The 21,546-nt window shown below is 39.4% G+C and overlaps 1 protein-coding gene and 1 long non-coding RNA gene across 3 annotated transcripts in view; one reads left to right on the forward strand and one right to left on the reverse strand.

Moving 5' to 3' along the window:
* The window catches only part of LOC149524552 (uncharacterized), a 157,801-nt gene that overhangs the window by 106,009 nt on the left and 30,246 nt on the right, over nt 1-21,546 (reverse strand). Inside the window, exon 3 of the long non-coding RNA XR_016349465.1 lies at nt 5,053-5,138. This is a non-coding gene — a long non-coding RNA (uncharacterized LOC149524552). The remainder of the gene's footprint in view (nt 1-5,052; nt 5,139-21,546) is intronic.
* HHIP (hedgehog interacting protein) overlaps nt 1-21,546 on the forward strand; it is a 110,126-nt gene that overhangs the window by 81,075 nt on the left and 7,505 nt on the right. For both annotated transcript variants that reach the window (XM_014577905.4, XM_006131776.5), the window contains exons 9-12: nt 697-820; nt 1,554-1,684; nt 3,702-3,783; nt 19,348-19,496. In XM_014577905.4, coding sequence (XP_014433391.1) covers nt 697-820; nt 1,554-1,684; nt 3,702-3,783; nt 19,348-19,496 — 486 coding nt within the window. The remainder of the gene's footprint in view (nt 1-696; nt 821-1,553; nt 1,685-3,701; nt 3,784-19,347; nt 19,497-21,546) is intronic.

Consider the following 21,546-nt stretch of genomic DNA (forward strand, 5'->3'; position numbering starts at 1 on the left):
CCTCCGGGCGGGGGAGCGCTCACCGCCCGGTTCCTGCCAGCCACAGGAAGGGGCAGAGGGATGAGTGCTCCCCCACCCCTACCTGCAGGTGCTTGGGAACTGAGGAGTGAGTGCTCCCCCACCCGGAGGCTAACAGCTGCGCAGCCACAGGAAGAGGTGACGGAGAGCTCACCACCTGGTGAGTAAAAAAAATTCTGTATACCCCGCACCCAAGTATACCCCATGGGGGGGGTTGTAAAAACAAATATAACCTGCAGGTTATATTCACTAAATTACGGTAGCTTTCGGCAAGATTTTTAAAAGTACAAGTCCTACTGAAAGTCAATAGAACTTGTACTCTTAAATCCCTAATTCTCCCCCTTTATTATTTATAATACTGAAGTATAACAGATCCAGTCTCTGGGTGAAACTCTGGTCACATAACAGTCAATAGGAAAACTCCCATCAACTTCAGTAAGACTAAGATGAGACTCCTTTGGCTGTTTTCTTCTGTCAGTTTACTTAGGCTATAGCCTTCTATGTTTAAGATACTGTTTTCTGGTTTCCTTTATGCTCAATTTTCTGACTGATATATTTTGTAGAACTCAATAGTGGTGCAATTTAAATGACAATAATTTTTCTTTATACAGCATTTTCATGATTGTTTTTAATATATGAAATTGCATTTGACCTAATGCAATGGCAGTTCCTTTTTAGAAACTGAGCCTTCACTTCTAGAATTCAAACCATTCAGTAGTGGACCATTGGTTGGTGGATTTATATACCGAGGTTGCCAGTCTGAGAGACTTTATGGAAGTTACGTGTTTGGAGACCGCAATGGGTATGTTTCTGAAAATCACAGCCTGAATATTCAGTTTAAACAAAAATAATATTTTGCATATTTGTATATTAAAATAGTTGCGGTGTGTTAGTACCATTGAGGACTCCCCAGCTTTGGAAACAAAATAGGAACGACTGCTTTCTCAGTCATGGCAGTCTAACAAATAGCAACTGAGGTGAGATACTTGATCTCTGGAGAAGTTTGAAATGGAGGCATGACCCCAAATGATACTCAGGGACCTCCTAATCCACCCTGATCCTCTAAACACCTAAGCCCATGCTTAACATCAAGTACAAGAGTAGTGCCATTGACTTTAATGGATCAAGCATTTAAGCACATATGCCATTATTTGCAAGACTGGAGTCTAACTGATTAGCCATACAGCTTTGAATTTTGGAATCACATAGAAACATCAGTGATGGAGAAAAGTAATGCTTTCTTTTGGAGGAATGGGTGCAATTCTGTCATACCAAGCAAGACAAATGCTTACCCACATGCAAGAGAAATAGTTCTGTGAGTGTGTGTGTGTGTGTGTGTGTGAGTGTGAGTGTGAGAGAGAGAGAGAGAGAGAGAGAAAGAGAGAGGATGGCAGAACTACATTTACTATATTGTGATTAAATTTATAGAAATATCCATGGAACTACATACTGCAAATTCTTGTTATTATCTGAACATTTTAAGTTCTCTTTCCAAACGCTATATAACAGTTTGCCTTGTGTGTGTTTGATTACAGAAACTTTTTAACGCTGCAACAGAGTCCTGTGACAAAACAGTGGCAAGAGAAACCTCTATGTCTTGGCAACAGTGGCTCATGCAGAGGCTTCTTTTCAGGTCACATTTTGGGATTCGGTGAAGATGAATTGGGTATAGTAGAAATATATTACTAAATTACAAAATAAATCTCACCAAAATTATGTGTTTCACCATATAGAACAGGGGTGGAGAGCCTCTTTTTTGCGACCCACACAAAAATCAGTCAGAGGACGCACACAAGTCAGAAGCAAAAAACAACCCCAAACCCTTCACTGACGTGGCTCCTGATTGAGAAGGGGAAAAACACTCCCCATATTGACCTTGCACACCTAGTGGGGGCTCAGGCTAGTAGATTTTGTTTGCTCCACACCCACAGTGGGGCTGGAGGGGGGCCCTAGGGTGCCAGTGCCAGTTCCCCAATGTTGGGGGGAGCCCTGAGCCTTGGGGGCCCAATCCAGGCAAGCCAGGGGCCTTATTTGGCCCCCAGACCTGAGGTTCTCCACCCCTGATATAGAATTATAGTAGTTGTTTAATTGTGTCTGTCTCTACGCCATAGAATTGCTTTTAATTCTTCGACCAAGATTACCATAGTATTATCTCTCCTACTCCTGAGCATCTATGTAGGAAGCAACAGGAAGAGTGAGCATGAGGCGGCAGAAGCGGTGAAGGTCCCTATTTTTAGTCTTCATCTGAACACAGAGGGTATGAACTTAAGAAAAAGACACAAATGTAGTTTAAGTTCCACAAGCATGAGATACACCCCAAAAAGAGATCATGAATTGAATGAAAACATCTATCATTTATTCCTCCCTTTTCAGCTGTTAAAATTCTTATTCATGCTAACTGGATTTTGTGTAAGGACCAATGAGAGATTTTCTTAAATTAATATCTCATTTATATTTGCCTCTCAATACTCATTTAAACATTTTCTATGGAAGTTCAGGATCATAGAATGATAGGGCCCTAGCTTTCACCTTTAGAAACCTGAGTTCAAATCCTGAATTTGGTGTAATGGAAGAATCAGTTTGATTTCACACTCACAACATCAAAAGATTATTAAATGCATTGGGACAATTGGCAGGAATGCCTTCTTAATACGTGCCAAGGATTTGAGTGCCAACGGCGCTGCAGTTCAATACTAAGTTGCTTACTACAGCTTCACATAGCAGGTCTGCACAGCCTCTAGCTTTAGTTGATGCTACTACTTTGCTTTTAGGAACAACAAATGCGCAGACACCACCACCATGAGAAAGTAAAATGCTTCATGTTAGATGCTTTCTAGTATATGCGTCCAGTGGGGTTCTACAGCTGTCCTAGAAAGTTTTTAAACTGTACAATATTAGTCTAAATAGCCTACAGCAGGGATGGCCAACCCATGGCTCTTCAAAGAAAAAATTGTGGCACCCGCACCCGTGGTTCTTAAAGGGGCAGCATGGCAAAGCGAAAGTAAGGATTCTGCAAAGAGCCAACACTCTCCCGCCCCCTCTGAAAGACAGAGCCGGAGTTGCAGCATCCCATGCAGACTTCAAAATGGCCACCTTTAAAGGGCAATGTCTGCTCTGCTCTTAAAAGGGCAAACTGTGTTTTTTGTGTTTTTGGCTCAACTTTTTTCCCCTCGGCTCTTTGCGCTGTATCCACCACTATTTTGACTCTTCGTCTGTAAAGGGTTGGCCACCCCTGGCCTACAGGAAGTTAATCATCTTTGTAATAAAGAGCCTGTCATATATGGCACATACATCACAAAAAAAATCTACATTTATATAACTCCATATTTCAATAGCAAAGCTATTGAATGGGCAGATGAAATATTCCCTTCTTTCCCTGTCTCTCAAATTTTGAAATTTTTTCTAAATTTTGAAATTCAGAAATCTGCAACTAGCCCTACGAAATGTTAAAAGCAAAGAATTTGGTTTCAATTTACATGACAAAGTATTTGTCATGTTTCTAGTTTTAATTGGTAAGAATTTTTTCATACATGTTTCCAAACAGTACAATTACATTTTATTTTCCAATGATGAAAGGTATTTATTTAATGAGGTTTTCACTATCTTGCAAATAAAGCTAGATAAGTCAAAGGTATGGAATATTACTGAAGAACCCTAATTTACTTAATCTATTTCTTTAACAGGTGAGGTGTACATTTTATCAAGCAGCAAAAGCATGACACAGTCTCACAATGGGAAACTCTACAAGATTGTTGACCCTAAAAGGTAAATGTTGCTTTTTTTTATTCACATCAGACTCAGATCAATCTGTCCTTGAGCAGGTTAATAAAACTATCTGGACAAAATATGAAATAAATACTCTGTGAAACAATGAAATACTTATGCTTCCCTTTTCCATGTAGGTCTGGTCATGCAATGCTTCAATAAGAAGTGAGGGAAATTCCCAACTCAGGCAGCTTGCTAATAGTAGATGTAGGAGCCACTAGATGGTACAGATGTGCCAAAAGTAACTACAATCAAGTAAAATATAAATGCTATGATATAACTTTTTAAACTCTCAGGGATAGACTGTTCACTGAACCTTAGCATACTGCTGCCTACATGCTCATATTTTGAGGCTGAATACACTTGCTGAATCCTAGAGACTCCCTTACTTATAGTAGATCCTTTTGAAGCTATCCACATAGAAGATTCTGCCGGGATTCTGAATAACCAGTAGTTACAGCTGAGGATATTCAGGACTCACTAATGGCAGATACCTAAGCCAGCTGGTATGCTGTGCAAAACGATGGAATAGTACACATATGGAATGGTTCAAAGGGCCAGTGCAGTGGCAACGGCTGTATGAGGAACATGCTTATTTATCCCCAAAGTGTCACTTTTTTTTTCCTGCATGAGAGATCACACTGACTGGAAGGACACCTATGAGGGAAGATCCTCATTGATATCAGTGGAGCTATGACATTTTATGCCCAGTGGAGTTCTAGAGATGTCCTTGCCTCCAGGTAGTAGTAGTATGCATGATGTCATCCAGTATACTGGATGTCATCCCCCTCTTCTCTAATGGACTGTGCACCCCAGAATGTTTCTGTCATCAGAAAAATAACGGCCAGATAAGGACCTTCTGTTGTCCCATCACCAAATGAATACACTAAATTCTGTATCAATACCTACAAATCAGCAATTATTTCTAACAGGCCCCCAAATGCTACCCAAATGATTTATAAAACAAAATTCATGTGCTCAATAAAATTATTCTGGCTCATGGTAAAAACAGCAATGAAATTGAAAACATACAAAATGGTTTTCCCAGGTGTAAAAAGCACCAAAAGATGTACAAAGATGAGGAAGGGTTCATGTGTGGGCTTCAAACATTGCCCAAGTTTTCTTTGTAAACTACCTTTTTACCTCATTTTCAAGTTCTTTGCAATGCAACTACTTCATCTGAAAATGACTCACAAAACCCCTTCTTTCTATACATCAGTGTCCTTATTAAAAGGGTTAGTGGGAGAAATGCAGCTCAAGGGAACTCACCTTAGAGAAGTGGCCTTTTCTTCCCATGGTACCAGCAGCTCCATAAGACCATGCCTGTGTCATCTTGAGTTTCTTGCACCTCCAACCTGAAAAAAAAAATGCACAAAGACCACAACGTTGAACCAAAGGCTAACACAGAAGAAAAGGGAGAATCAGCCATTGTACTAGTTGTACTAATTACTTTTACCCAACCATCCTTCAGAGCACTATTAGGATCATTAGTATCAGCCCACTGCTTATATTTACTACTTCAGCATGTTTTCCTGTTAACATCAGGACAGTCATGCTTGCACATTTTTGTCATCTTTTCTCTGCTCCTGAGAACAATGTGATTTCTAACCCAAGTTGAAATTCTGAAAGTTGTTGGTACAGCACATGATAATGATGTGAATATAATTAATTACATTTAGAATGATGTTATAGGAAACCAGCTACAGTACAATTTTAATCATTTGTGATTATTATCGCATCCAGATACATTGCTATTATTTAGGAAGCAGTTCTGACTGCAGCCAGTCAATCAAGATTAATATAAGTGTTTAATATATGCTTCTAGTATTAAAACATTTTTTCTAACACAGATCTTGTCAGCCTCATTTGGATTGTTTAGTCTGTTGATGTAAGAGTTTAAGTGAACTTTACACCTTAAATCCATTATTAGTATCCAATTACCAGGGGCTGCCTTGTTTGACCTTGGTTTTGTGTTCTTGTTGCTTTGTCTAGTAGGGTGGTCTAAAAATGACATACCTGAAAGGCTAGACCTCCCATTGCAGGGTTCCTGGTTAGCTAATTCATGTGTGGGCAGGGAGGAAAGATTTGTGTTTGGTTACTGGGGAAAGTAACCTGAGTGATATAGACTTTGTCCTTGCCCATTGGCTTACATTTGAAATTACATGGATTATGGCAATGTACATAGTTTTTGGACAAAGGAGGGTTGGTTGGTTTGTTTGTAACTTATCACTGTAGGTGAACTTGATTCAGTTCCATATCTTAGCATATGAGCATCATCACATTTTAAGCATTAGTTTTTCATTCATTGCTAGCATCCTGTTTACCAGGTGTGGATTTAAGAAAGCCAAAGCCTTTGAAAAACAGAATGCATAATGCACCGTTCAGTATATACATTTTCATCTCCATACAAATATAATTTATCATTTGTTTCTGATCGTGCCCACTCTGTGCTAGCTGCTGTACAAACATGCACACATAAAAAGTGTAATTCTTGTGGCAAGAGTTTTAAGTCTGAAAAGAGACAAAACAAAAATGAAGTGGAGGGGAAAATATAGGCACGTCATACAAACAAAATTGTCATGGTGGTTGCATCTCAATAAGGCAATGTTTGATAATAACAGTATTGTGACACAGATGTTAGATAAACTTTCCTAGTTACCCTTAACCTTGCAATTATTTATTAGTTGTTTCTTGTTAGCACCATGGTTGAAGGGGGTCTTCAGGAGGCATGTGAACATAGAGAAAATATTAGCTTTGTTTATCAGCTCAGTGAGAACATTCCACGTGGACAAACATAGCCATAATTTTTAATGGTCGGTGTTGGCTACAAAGGAGTAACTTGGACACAGAATAATCTTCTTCTGTTGGGGGAACATGTTCTGTCCCCCCAGTCCTAGCAGCAGATTCACACAGGAGCCTACTGCTTCTACCATCTAACGAACTTATTCTTTTAGCCAAAGTGGAAGAGGTTCATTGTTTGACTATGGATGCAATCTGGTGTTTTATCTCTGCTATCTATAATAGGAAGCCATTATATTCCCAACCCATCTGGCTAATAAAATCCCCCATGCCTCCAATTGAGATTTCACAACCAAATTCACAATCATGGCAAAGTCCCCACTTCAAAACCTCAGGCCCTGTGGTTTCTTTATGAATCAACTTTCTAGCCAAGAGGAGAAGAAACCATCCTCGAATTCAGATGTAAGGAGAAACTCCCAACAGCACATCTAGTGGAGTCTTCTGACCTCACCTTCTAGAATGTAATGGTCTTACATGGCCATCAGACTGAATGAAATCAGAAATGGTTTATTCAAAATCACTGTATCAGATAATTCAATTTACTGAAACAGGCTCTGAGGGTATGTCTACACTACCACCCTAGTTAGAAGTAGGGTGGTAATGTAGGCAACCGGAGTTGCAAATGAAGCCTGGGACTTGAATTTCCCGGGCTTCATTTGCATCTCGCCAGGCGCCGCCATTTTTAAATGTCTCCTCGTTTCACGGAATAGGAAGCCTACTCCGAACTACCTAGTCCGTGCCGCGTGTAGCCGCGCGGCACGGAGTCCGCACTAGCGGACATTTAAAAATGGCGGCGCCTGGCGAGATGCAAATGAAGCCCGGGAAATTCAAATCCCAGGCTTCATTTGCAAGTTTGTATGACTACATTAACCACCCTAGTTCGAACAAGGGTGGTTGTGTAGACATACCCTGAGACAGGACACATTCTATTTGAAGTGGTCTATTTTGCTTGAAGTTAGTGCGTCCCAAGTGAGACTCAGAGATTATATATTTGTGCAGAAGACTTAAGCCTACTCTAGGAGGGCAACATAGCAATCATGCTAGGTAGAGAAGCTATTTTCAGGCAGAAAGAATCTGAAGCCACAGTGACAAAATTAGTGCTGCAAAGAAAAGTGCTGCAAGTGCAATAGGATGTCACTTCTTTTCTGATAGCAGAAGAGACTGAAATGGTACCCCTCACAACACACCAGGGAGCATGACAATAAGCAAGAGACATGCTCTCAGTATAAAGGATTCTCCTGTCAAATACTGTTAGCAGGGTATGCAGAGACTATGAAAATCATTTGGAAATTTGTCTGGTAGGCATGCAGTGGTACAAAGATTTCCTGACACATCTAGACAAACTTCTAGAAAGTGTTGGGGAGGAGCCTGAGGCAGAGGGCATATACTGCTACAAATGATACAAGGAAGTGTGAGCGATTAGTTCTGGAAGACAAAGTTAGATTAGTAGGACGCTCTGAGTCCAGGGCTGTATAGTATCTTTCTCTCACATGCCTGTGGTTCCATGTGCTATACAGGAGGAACTACAGCATCTCTTTGTGCAAATGAGATTGTGAGTACAGAGAAGATGGTCACATTTTAGGCAGTAGGGAAGGGAGAGATAATTAAAGTGGAACCAGACTACTGACAAGGAAAATAAAGATGGGTCAGAAGCTTGTTAATCAGAAGCTTGTCAGAAGAAAGCTGAAAGATGCTGAGCTGCCCATCTAGGAAGAGTCTTCTGGTGAAGAGATCAATAATAGAAAATACCCTAGGTATCTAGTAGGGAAGAAAAGGTCAGTAATCACAATTCCTCTAGAAGGCTGGGGCATTGAATAAAATATCAGGATAGAAAAGATGTGTGTAAATAGGCCCGCGTTTCTCAAAGTGGGCTGTGGGCCTACTTTGGGAAAGCTGCTAGCGGGCCTACACCGCCTTGTTTAACTAAAGGTTTCATAGCCATGGAGTCTCGTGACTCTCATTGGCTCTGGTTTGCGGTTTCCAACCAAGGGGAGCTGTGGGAAGTGGTGTGGTCCAGACCGCCGCTTCCCACATCTCCCCTTGGCTGGAAACAGCAAACTGAGGACAGTGGGAGCCGTGAGGCTCCAGAGCTATGGACCCTTTAGGTAAACAAAGTGGAGCGAGCCCATGACCCACTTTGAGAAACACTGAAATAGGTACACAGACAAAATCAGGGCTTGTTTAGATGAACAGTTACCACATGGTACACTGGGGTTTAAAACTACTGTGCTAGAATGATGCACATTAAGGGTACGTCTAGATTACAGGCTTTTGTCGACAGAAGTTTTGTCGACAGATACTGTTGACAAAGCTTCTGTTGATAAAAAGCGTCTAGACTACATACAGTTCTGTCGACAAAGCAAGCTGCTTTTTTGACATGACAGTGCAGATGCAAAGGACAGTGTAGATGCAATAACGCCTTCTGTCGACAGAACTCTGTCGACAAAAGGTGTTCTTCCTCATAGAATGAGATTTACATATGTCGACAAAACTGCTGAGTTATGTCAACGTTATGTCGACAGAACTCAGCAGCAGTGTAGACGCAGGTATAGTTTTGTCGACAAAAGTCCACTTTTGTCGACAAAACCCTGTAGACTAGACGCACCCTAACTGTCTTAGTGTGGATTGTACTACGGTATGCTGAAAGTTTCATCACTTGAGAGTAGGGCCGTATTACTTAGCAGAATGGCTGTATACCATACCAGAGTCAGGCATGTCTGCCCAAACATACAAAAAAAGGAGAAAAGCAATTTGAAATATTATTACCAGAAGACTGAACCAGAATTATTCAAGGAAAGAGGCTGACATGTGGGAAGTGCAGGAAGCAGGGTTGGAAGGTTTTGTGGGGGAGGGAATCTCAGGAGATACTAGGGACAGTAGTAGCTTCTCCCGGGGGCCAGTTGGGGCAGCGGTAGCTCACAGGTAGATGGACATATACACAGAGAAACATACGCACAAACTTTCTCAAATATATAGTAGATTAAAAATTGGCACTTTTCAAAAGATGATTTGATCCAAAGAGTTACCTGTCACTAATATCAGCAACTGGAAGATACTATAGCTAATGCTGTGCTTTATTCATGCTTAGAGGAAGAGGAGAATGATCCCAGCATTTACAGAAGTAAAATTTCAGCATCAGGTATATTAATTAAAATAGTAATTAAACATGCCTCTCCAAACTATTAGAATTCTTTGAGAGCATTAAAGAAAGTATGTTGCTATAAGAAGTGTTATCATGGTTTAGGAATTGGTGAAAAGATGGAAATTAAGGAGTAGGAATCAATGCACAAATTTTCACTGTGAACAGAAGTTAAAGGTGGGATGTCTCAAAGAGCCATAGTAAAGCTGCACTTTTTAATATATTCATTGTCTGGGGAAAGGGGTCAACAGTGAAGTAGCAAAAGTAATTTAGGTTAATCAATAAAATAGGGAGAAATTCCAGCTTCACCTAAAGAAAGGAGTGTTTGGTCAGCACAATGGCACATAACCAGTGCTAGATTAAACATATTTAGAAGGAATCATTTGAACTATGGACAGATGTTGATAGCTTCCAGTTAATTAACTCAAGTTAAGGGAAGATGTAGACATCATTATGGATAGAAGTGGGTTTTGCTTACGAAAGCTCATGATGCTATACAGATAGATAGATAGATAGATAGATAGATAGATAGATAGATAGATAGATAGATAGATAGATACTATATATATATATATAGAGAGAGAGAGAGAGAGAGAGAGAGAGAGAGAGAGAGAGAGAGAGCGCGTTATTTTAGTCTCTAAGGGTATGTCTCCGCTACAGAGGTTTTTTGGAAAAACAGCTGTTTTTCCGAATAAGCTTCAGTTTCATCCATAATGCAATTGCGTTCTTTCAAAAGAAAATCAAAAGAACAGAGGTGTTTTTCTGACATTGGTAATCCTCATTCTATGAGGAAGAAGTCTTTTTCTGAAGGCTCTTTTGGAAAAAGGAATGTGTGGATGGGGAAGAGGGAGTTCTTTAGAAAGAAGAGGAAAAAGCACAAGTGCCCTGGTGGCCACTCCATCCATAGTAATCACAGCTTAAATGAAAGAGTGTCATTTAGTGTGGGCACTGTCTTTCGAAAAAGCAGATCACTTTTTCAATGTGCTTTTGCTGTGGGGACACTCTCTTTCGGAAAAAGTTTTTCTAGAAGATCTCTTCCGGAAAAGCTTCTTCTGAAAGAAGCCTGAAGTCTAGACATAGCCTAAGGTGCCACAGAACTACTTGTTAAATTAAAACATCTTTAGACATGTTCTATGTTTATACATCTAGCACAATGTGGTCCTACTCCATGACTGGGACTCATAGGAACCACTACTATACTACTTACATCAATAACAAAAATAAGTTCAACCACGCAAACTGCTCTGAAGCCATTGTTATGTGTGTTTATGATAGAATGGCAGTGAAAATGGTCAAACATATTGAAATACTTTCATATGTAAACAAAGAGTGTAAAAACACAATTTGGTGGAGATACGAAATGATAAGAAATGAAATATTGAGCTATTTAAAATAAAGAATGGTTTGTGGTAGGTCATTTGGGCATTGCCATTTACCCTCATATTACAATAACCAAGAGACATTGAATGAAAATAAACTAAAAGGCAATATGTTTAAAACTGATTTAAAAAGTGCTTTTATTTATTTTACAAAATGCATAATTAACCTCTAGAACTCACTGCCAAAATTATTGATCAGGTGCAGAGCAGGATTCAAAAGAGCAAACAGACATGCATATCTATAACTTTAAGGATGTTGAGAAGTGGGTAACTGAATAATCGAGTAGTGGATACAAATTGTATTGACTGCACGATTAGTTAATAAGGGGCCCTGCTGCTGCTCTGCAGTTTAAATGTAGTAGGAGCCGGGGGTGAAGGTAGTCTGGCTCCTACTACATTTAAACTTCAGAGCTGCAGCAGAGGTAGGTCTCAAACCCGGCACGAACCGATACTAAGCAGTCCTGGCTCGTTCTGGGTCACAGACGGCTGCACCTCTGCATTTTTAATGTAGAAAATCCTGGACCTCTGTGCCTCTGCCTCCTTTTCGCCCCGCCCCACCCCATGAAGACAGTGCTGGGAGGAACTGGCTTTTAAGCTGACTCCCCCCAGCAACGACTCCTGCTTCCCTCCCCGCTTGCTGCCTCTGTTACAGAGACAATGGGGAGGGGGTTGGAAAGCAAGTAGTCGACTATTTCACTAGTCACTTACACCCCTAGATAACATTATCTCTAGTATCATAATTGTGGACCAGGCTCCTGTTGTGCTAGGTGCTGTACAAATACAGAACAAAAAAAATCTCTGCCCAAATTGTTAAAACCTTAGTAGAAGACAAGTGACAACAGATGGAGACGAACTGGGGGAGTGCAAGAAAATAATGAGGCAATATCAGTCAGCAAGAAGGGCAGTGTTCTTACCCCAAGCACTGTCAAGTTTTTTGGAAGTCTCATCCTCATCACTATACTAGCTAAGGATATTGCCCAGCCAGCCAGCCCAAAAAAGAAAAAAGAAAGAGAAAACAACTCTGAGACCATGGTATACTACATGTAAGGTATGTTGCACTTGCATACCTTACAGAAGCATGGCTGTACTGCTGCAGCTTCACAGTCTCCTGTGCATAATTGAACCACTCCCCAAAGAGCAACGGTAGTTGTGTCAGGGAGAGATCATCTCCTACCAATATAAGGCTGTCCACACCTTCGCTTTTATTGGTGAAACTTATGTGGATCAGAGAAGTGGAGATTTTTTTCACACTCCTGACCAACAAAAGTTTTGCCCAAACAAGTGGTAGTGTTAACAAAGCCTTAACATCTTATGTTTCAGGACCTAAATCAAATATTACCTAGGGTTAGAAAGAAATTCACCAGACATAGGTATGTTATTCATTTTAAGGAAATCCATTCCCTCCTATGAAGCATCCATTATTTGCCATTATCTGAAAGAAGATTCAAACTATGCAGACAATTGTTTTGATCCAGCATAACCAATTCTTTATTAGCTCCTGTTAATTTTTGAAGGGAAATATACACTGAAAGCACTTATTAAAATTGTCAACAAAATGAGCCATTTTATTGGTGAACCCGCTCAGGTGGGCCATATGATCACTTTCCTACCCAAAAAGTTACTATCCCTCTAAGTCTTTTAAGAGAATGGAAAGTCAGAATTAATGTCTAATTATATTAAGTTTAGCCTTAGAATCCAAAATTCTTATCTCATTTACCTAGCCACATACAGTTAATATTCCCCTAAGAGATACTAAAGAGAAATTAAGGCTCTTAGTAAATAACCAAGCTAGAGAGTTTCACTTTACAGAAGTATACCACAAAAAGCCTATTGTAACCACTATGGAAAAACGGAGGGTTTTTTTTTAATCACAGCACAATCACTGACTGTAAAGGTTTTGTTTCCATTTTTTCTTACTGTTTTGAACATTGGGTATTAAGGAGCTTTTGCTTTTTATCACTTTATAAGGAAAAAACAGTTCAGTTTATCTTTTGACTATTTTCTGGAGCCTGCAGGAAGCCAATTCCTCTGCCATCCCAAAGAAAGTCATACATAATAGAGCAGCTTTAGCCCAGTAAGCCAGTCTTTGCAAATTCATCAGTCAAAGTGTTATGCAAGTGGCCCCCTAAATTGATAAATTCCCACAGTGCCTGTTGACCCAGCTGCCAAGTGCTCATGCAGCAGGTGTTGTTTTCATGACCACCCTGACAGTAATACAAACTGTTTAGCAGTTGCATTGACCTCTTAGCTATTAACATTGATACAGGCTCCACTGGGGACTAGTTTTCAAACATGACAGAATTTCTTAAGACTAGAGGTCATGAACGAGTATACCATATAAGAATAAATTTTATATGTTGCTGAGTTTAAATCTAAGAACAGTGAGCGTTTTTTCCACATTATCCCTACATAGTAAATCTGCAGACAAGTAACGAGCTTCTGGCATGTCTCCCAGTACTTAAAGTATATTTTTATTTTAGAAACTGTACCTGAAGAGATGCAATATTTATTCTGTGACAAGTAGTAAATTATAATAAAACAAACATTTTCAGTTGCAATTTGCCCCAGCAGAAAGTGAAGCTAGAGTACATTTTGTACTAATGTGTGTTGCTGCGTCATTTTAACAACTAAGTCTAACGTTTTGGTTGAAATGTAATTGAAGTGTAATTCTCCTGTCCACATAGCAGTGAAACTATCACAAGCCCTTTGACATCCGAGTCAGGATTTGCATGGATATGCCCTATTCCCAGAACGAACAGATGTATCTTTTGTTCATTTTACTCAACAAGCATTTTTAAAATATTGTGCCAAATTCAGCCTTGATGGCACAGAATTCATTTCAGTGGAATTACATGAAACTGAATTTTGCCTCCTAAATTGCATTGCTCCATGTATTCCTGAGTGGAATAGCAATACACATTACAGTTAAGTCACTTTCTGCATGTGGTGGAACTATCAAGAGATTTTTTTTTTAAAGATGTCATGAAATGACAGACTATTTTAATGTGAATTTTAAATTTATTAAAACATGACCTATATTTGTACTCAACTTATATTAAATAACAGAGGCTAATTTTCTGTTCCTAGTATAGTAGTGCATATGTAAATTATTTCACTATCCTGATGTCTCCGTTTGTTGAGTATCAGACTTTCATAAGAACAATGGGTACCCCGAGTCCAAATGCAGCTTTTATTCCATTTGCCTTATATCTACAATGATTACACAGATTCATTAATGTATACTTTAACAAACAAGATATCGAATACTGTACTGTTTATATGAATAGCTCTTTAAGACAGAGCCTGAACAATTCTTGTTACAAAGTCATTAGCAGCAGCTTTTTTGATTGACTTCCTATGGGCCAAATCCCACACAATCAGGTTACTGGACTGTGCATTTGAAAGCTGTATATGGATTAATTCCAGGGGTGAAATGATGTTTCTCACACATCATCATGGGGTTAGTGAGTAACTCCATCGCTGTAGTCGCATGTCTTCCAACTTGGAGATAGCAGAGAAGTAGGTGATACATTCACGAAGTCACTGACTCTAATTTGGTCTTGAGTCCAAGGAGGGACCATAATTTGCATCATGTTTCCTCTCATTTATCTCCTCTCTAAACAGTCCTAACCTTTTCATTTGTTCCACACATGAATATTGTTCTAGACTTTCAAATAGTTTTCAGTACCAAGCTCTATGCAATTAATTTTTTTTTTTAGATAGGGCAACTAGAACAGAAGTCAGTATTCCAGGTACAGACAAATCATTGATATATAGGAAACTATAACATTTTGAATATTTCTTTCTGTCCTATTCTCTGTGGGTCCTAGTATTTTATTTGTTTTTGATTGAGTAGGGTTTTCATTAAGTTGTCAAAAAACTATCATTGTTTCCTAAATTTAAAACACAAAAATGTGTATGAGGCACTTAAATTATTTCTTCCATCTGCCAACAATGAATTTCATTTGCTTAGCATTCAAATTTCAAATTTCAAATTTCAAATGCATTTGCTTAGCTTTTTTGATCCTTGGTGAGTTCCTTATAGTCTTCACCATTCGAAAGTTTTTCTTCTGTGCAACCAATCTCCCACTCAAGCAGAATCCCAATCCCAATAGTCAGTTTATCCATCTTGGTAGCAAGCCTATGGCTGTTCCAGAGATTAAACTCTTTGTGTATCCTTGCTTCAGTGGGAACCCTCCCAACTGCTAAATTCTTCCCTGACTTCAATTCACCAAGCTTCCAGCGAATTACATGTACAAAAATGCTTTCCCCACTACTGGCATCTCTTCTGGATCTTATCCTCTCATGGCCCAATTTTCATTAACAAATCCACCTCACCCAGATGCCAAAAACTCCTAGATCCCCTCCTTCCAATCCTCCTCATTTAGTTCCAATACATCAGGTGAGTGCACACGCTCTTCAAGGCTCCTGAACATTTTTTAGAGTGAATCACAATATAGCTCAAATAAACACACAGGTACAACATGTGTATATGAATGTATGATAAACAAATGAAAAAATTATTGGTGATTCTATCTCAAGAAAAATACAAGGAAATATAATGCAAAAATCAATGCTAATTCAATGTTAAAAGTGATAATTTAAACCAAAAATCACAAAGGCAACTGAAAAGTGTGGCGATATAGGCATATAGAGATACAATTAAGCCTTCATTTCCTCTGAAATTATGTTATTCATTATATAGATGGAAGGCTCCATCTACTCTTTGACAAGAAAAGGAAAAGGCACAAGATGCCAGTTATGGTGCATGGAACTTTTTAAATAAAAAATATCAATGAAATGAATGTTTGAGGCCATATGATGTGAGCAGATTACAGTTACTCCCAAATTAAAATTAAAACCTTATTTAATGAATAATAAATCACTACATGCAAATGGAGTAATTAACAGAAAATTGTACAGCTTGATTTAATTTTTTACTGGAAAAAAATTCCACTCAATCTATATCCTGTAGGTTTTTTCCAATGTATTTGAACAATATTCTGTTGGTATAAGATTTATTAGTTGCCAGTGTAAGGGCTTTTAAAAATACTATTTAAATATGAAACAATACATACATATATATAGGCAGTCCCCGGGTTACACGGATCCGACTTATGTCGGATCCGTACTTATGAACGGGGCCTTTTTCGCCCCGGAGGACGCGGGCGGCAGGACTGCCTAGACGCACCGCGGTCCCACCGCCCGCATCCTCCGGGGCGAGAAAAGCTGCTCCGCGTCTCCCTGGTCTGCTGGGGGACACCCCCCCCAGCAGACCAGGGAGACGCGGAGCAAAGCCGCGGAGGACGCGGGTGGCGGGACCGCGGCGCGTCTCGGTCCCGCCGCCCGTGTCTCCCTGGTCTGCTGGGGGGAGGGGGGAACGCAGCAAGTGCGTCGTCCCCCCCCTCGCGGCAGACCAGGCTTTTCTCGCGGACGCCTGGGGCAGAGCAGCTGGGGCGCTGCCAGTTGGTCCTGCAGCTCTGCTCCTTGGTGCTACTGGACCAACCCGGCAGCACTCCAGCTGCTCTGCCCCAGGTCTCCTGATTCAGCCGCTGCTGGTCAGTTTCAGTTTTTTCTCTACTTGAACCTCCTAGAATTTCACTATCTTTTGATTTATTTCAATACCCAGTTCAGAATTGTTCTAATTGTTTTTAGCCCTCCACTACATCTTACTGCTTTCTACTGCTGTTCCAGCTCCATACACTTATCTAATGGCAGCTTTCTCTTTCCCTCCACACAACTGTTATTTTATTCTCACTATCAGTGAGAATCTTCTAAAATCCATTTGTGTCTTGCAAGTTCTGTCCAAACATCCCTTTTGTCCATTTCCTATACTTTTGTTTCCGCTCCTCACCCATTATTATTCAAGTATAAACTGTTTTGATTTGTCAGTTATTTATTCTGTCTAGACAGCTCCCAAAATGTAAACCAGAATTAAAACCTTGTGTTCAATAAAATATTTTGTAAAATATATATATGAAATAGATACATTTTTTCCAACTCAAAGACAATCCCACAAAAACAAAAAGTTTTGTTAACCCTGCCATATTCTAAGACCCTAGTTACATCATTCATCCTCCAGCTCCTACATTATGGGCCCCCAACTTTGCCAGAAGACTCTGAGACAAGAGAACCTTGCAGTACACCCCAAAGAATTCTAGAATGCCATAGACTGAAGTGACAGAATGCCATACACTGAAGTGTAGAAAGTGAATTCCAGCACTGAGGAGGTTTACTTCACTTAGAGTACGTCTAGACTACAGGGTTTTGTCGACAGAAGTTTTGTCGACAGTATCTGTCGACAAAACTTCTGTCGACAAAGAGCGTCTAGACACATTCAGTTCTGTCGACAAAGCAAGCTGCTTTGTCAACAAAACCCTGTAGTCTAGACACAACCCTACATGCAATAACACCTTCTGTCGACAGAACTCTGTCAACAGAAGGTGTTATGCCTCGTAAAATGAGGTTTACCAGCGTCGACAAAACTGCTGAGTTCTGTCGACGTTATGTCGACAGAACTCAGCAGTAGTGTAGATGCAGGTGTAGTTTTGTCGACAAAAGTCCACTTTTGTCGACAAAACTCTGTAGTCTAGACATACCCTTAAGCATGGCTGCTGAGCTCAGTAGTAGCAGTATGGGTCCATAGAGAGAGGCAGTCTCTTAGCTAAACAGTTCCAAAAGTATTTAGGGCCTTTTAAGATAAAAACAAATTATTGAGCTTCATCAGGGAAGCTTCTCAGGAGACAGTTCAGCTCCTAGAGCACTGGTACTCTCTGCTGCTTTCATATGTGATGTCATGGCACAGCCTCACAGTGGTCTCAATACGTATTGTTTAATTCTGAAGAATACCTTAGAAGATAGCTTGTATGAAATGATGCATTAGAGAGAAGGTGGGTGAGGTGATATCTTTTATTGGACCAATCTCTGTTGATGAGAGAACAAAAGAGATAATCACCTTGTCTCTATACTATCCCGGCACTGTCACTGCTCCATCAACACTGCATACAAAGATGCATTGTACTGTGTTTTGCTAAGGACATGAAATGTCTCACCCTTCTTTGAATGATAGTTATGGGAAAATGACTATGCCATCAGATCCTAATCTTGCTCCCATTGGTATTTGTGACAGAGATCGCAACCACATGCAATATCTTTACCAATCATATTATGTTAAGTATATTAATAGTTTACATATTACCGTATGCCGGGGATGGTATGCAATTCCTGGAGAGGGTTGCCTCAGCTCCTCTATGGGCTGAGAACAGTGGAGAAGTGATAACAGTGAATCAGTCAGATTTTAAACACCTCCAGCAAGGTACCCTGTAGGGGTCTGGCACATACAAGTTCAAAAGTGCTTTTTCCAGAAACCAACAGACAAAGAAATGACTCGTGTTATCCAAAGGCTAGAGTTCAGCTGACACAGGGACCTATTTCTTATCTCTCAAATTGATATGACCTTCTGTCCCAGGAGCCTCCAACTCTTATGGAAGGGTTAGAAAAACTGTGGCATACTAGGGCCCAGTAAGATAGATGGATGGCATCTAGCAAGCTTTAGGCATGTGCAGAGAAACTTCTATTGGTTTTATATGCTTGCTATGTAAAGTTTTTACGATAAGAATAAATTTGCTTGCTTAGAAAAAGCTGTGTAGCAAGTACACTGCTCATAGTCCTCAGGAAGAAAATAAAGCACAAGGGTTGGTCTCTAGGCAAACTAACTTGTTGAGGATATCACAATGTAAGGCAGGGAGCTGCACAGTCTTAAAAACAGTGCTCAGGAGGGAGCGAGACACAAGTCATCACCCAAGAGAGGTGATAGCTGGGATCTGAAAATCCTAAGGGAGTTCCCTCAATAGACTATGAAGGGCGAAAGCAAGTGAAGTTACCCTAACAGTTATCAACGAAGCCTTTAATAAGAAAAATCTTGCACAACACACATTCCATGTTCACTGTCAACAATGACTGTCTGAATACAGGAAATGGAATTATATGATTCATGATAAGATCTGAAAAAATGTCAATTGACACTATTCATATAATCCTTTTATGTGAAAACGAATTTCTTTTCACTTGCAGTATTCATGCATTTTTCTGTACAAAACTGTAAGCCTTTCTAGATGGGCCACTTTAAACAGCCTTCTATGGGGAGGGGGAAATGGGGGAAGATTTTTTAAATTTCACATGTGAAAGCATTCTCTCCCCTTGACCCTGATTTTTAAATAAGTAATTGACTCGTATGTTTTTCTACAGACCTTTAGTCCCTGAAGAATGCAAAAGAACAGCTCAGTCTGCACAGATATTGACATCTGAATGCTCAAGGCATTGTCGGAATGGGCATTGCACTCCCACTGGAAAATGCTGCTGCAATCAAGGCTGGGAAGGAGAATTCTGCAGAACTGGTTAGTATTTAGGTTCATGGCAATGAGTGAAAATGGCACCTACATTCCCCAAAAATTGCCTTTAATGACTTGCTGAGATAAAATTTTTAATGAAGCAACATTTTTGGAGCTTCTAGAAGCACAGAACAAATGGGGTCTTTGATACCATGGTGATGGGTGGAGTAGAAGACTCTAGGTATATGATCTACAATAACTAATATTTAATGCTACATTAGGAGATCCTTAAGCAGAACATGCAGAGTTCCATTAATTAACAGAAATAACATTATAGACTACAGTATACTCCTATTTTATTTTTCAGCTGTGTTGTAAAATACAAAGGAAAATTCTAGTAATATAAACTAGGAACCAGATTTCAAAAGATATATAGGTGCCTTATTTCCAGTCAAATCAAAAGGAGTTAGGCAACTAAATACCCTGAAAAATGTGGTCCTAAGTCCCTGAACCTGAAGTCTCACATAGAATTACCACTGTCTTCAATAGTAATTACCTGCTCAGAAGGGGGCTGCAGGATCTGTCCCTACAATAGGTCTTTTGCATATTTTAAGTTAGCTAATTTGATGTGGTCTTTTATTAAAATGCCTTTGCATTTTTATTTTATTTTTCCTTATAAGATACTGTTACTCTAGTCAATGTGATGATTAAAGAGAAATTGATAAATATTTCAGCACAATATCTAATTGATAATTGCAAAATTTTTATAAACCATTGGGGAATTTCTCTGGATTATAAACATTAATTTATCTTATATACATCAAATTGTTGCAAAGATTTTTTTGGAAATCGATTTCCAACTTTTTTCTGGGGCCCAGTGTGTTTCTCTAGCTGTGTCATCAATGGGAGCAAAAGTTAATGAACAAACCCTAACCCCAGAGCTGAGCTGAAGTTAATGATGGCTCTGATAAGGTTGTAGGTATACAATGAAAAGCAAGTAAGACAGATGATGGCAGCACAGCAGTAGAGGGAAGAGAATCCCACAGAGCTGCACAAAAGGGCAGACCTTTGCACAGAAGCCCCTAAATTCTGTAAGTTTGTACTCTGAAGAGTAGTCTTTCCACTCCAAGGGGAGCTCCAAGCAGAAGCACTCTGATGTGAATCACTGATGAGCGATTAACCATCGCTCCCCTTTTCACAGATTGGCTGTGGGACTATCTGATATCATCCAGCATTTCCAATTTAGCAAAGAGCAAGGATTCTCTCTTTTACTTCATGTCATACTGCACTTAGCAGCAGTGCTGAGATCCTTGCATAGGACTTTGCACCACTAACATATTCTAAATAATAAAAGTAAATAATGGGAGGCAATAATCTGCTTTTAAAAGAGCCTTATAGTGAACATTAGTAATTATTAATGAAAACCAAGAGATCTGACCTTTTACAGATTTATATTGTCTTCGACATCATTAAATACCATCCACATGATATCATCATGCAAAAAAATCTCTTTTTTTAAAGAAGTTACACTATGCAGTTATGTATTGTTAGTTTGGCTAATATTAGTTAGAACTCAATATAATGTTTACAGTTAAAAAATCTGACAAAGCTGAGTAATAAAGAATTGCACTGGTAAATTTCCAGATATCTTTTAAAGAGACACAAAGTGCCTAAAGCCCAACTTTTTAAAGATATTTAGCATTGAATGTCAATTGGAGTTAAGATGCTAAATGACTAACCAACCCTTAAGAAACAGATTTAAGCTGCTAAATCAGTTAGGTGTTGCTATGAGGCCGTGTTTCTCAATCATTTTTTATAAAGTACCTCTTTTAAAAAAAAAAAATAAGTACCCCGTTTAAAAAAAAAATTATAGTACCCCCAGTACCTACAGTTTTCAGACACACAAAATTGTTTTCTACCATTGCAACACATTTGTTTAAACAACTTAATCATAGTCTGAGCAGGCGATGAAATTTTTGGGTATAAAAAGTACAAAAATAATAAAGCACTGTAAAGCTTAAAACAAAAATTCAGTTTTCTCTACATTTCAGTTGTATTGATGTACCCCCCCCCCCCCCCAAGACTTCTCTCAAGTAGCCTTGAGGATACTCGTACC

Source organism: Pelodiscus sinensis, chromosome 4 (assembly GCF_052426305.1).
Source record: "Pelodiscus sinensis isolate ZL-2025 chromosome 4, ASM5242630v1, whole genome shotgun sequence".
Taxonomy (NCBI): Eukaryota; Metazoa; Chordata; order Testudines; family Trionychidae; genus Pelodiscus; species Pelodiscus sinensis.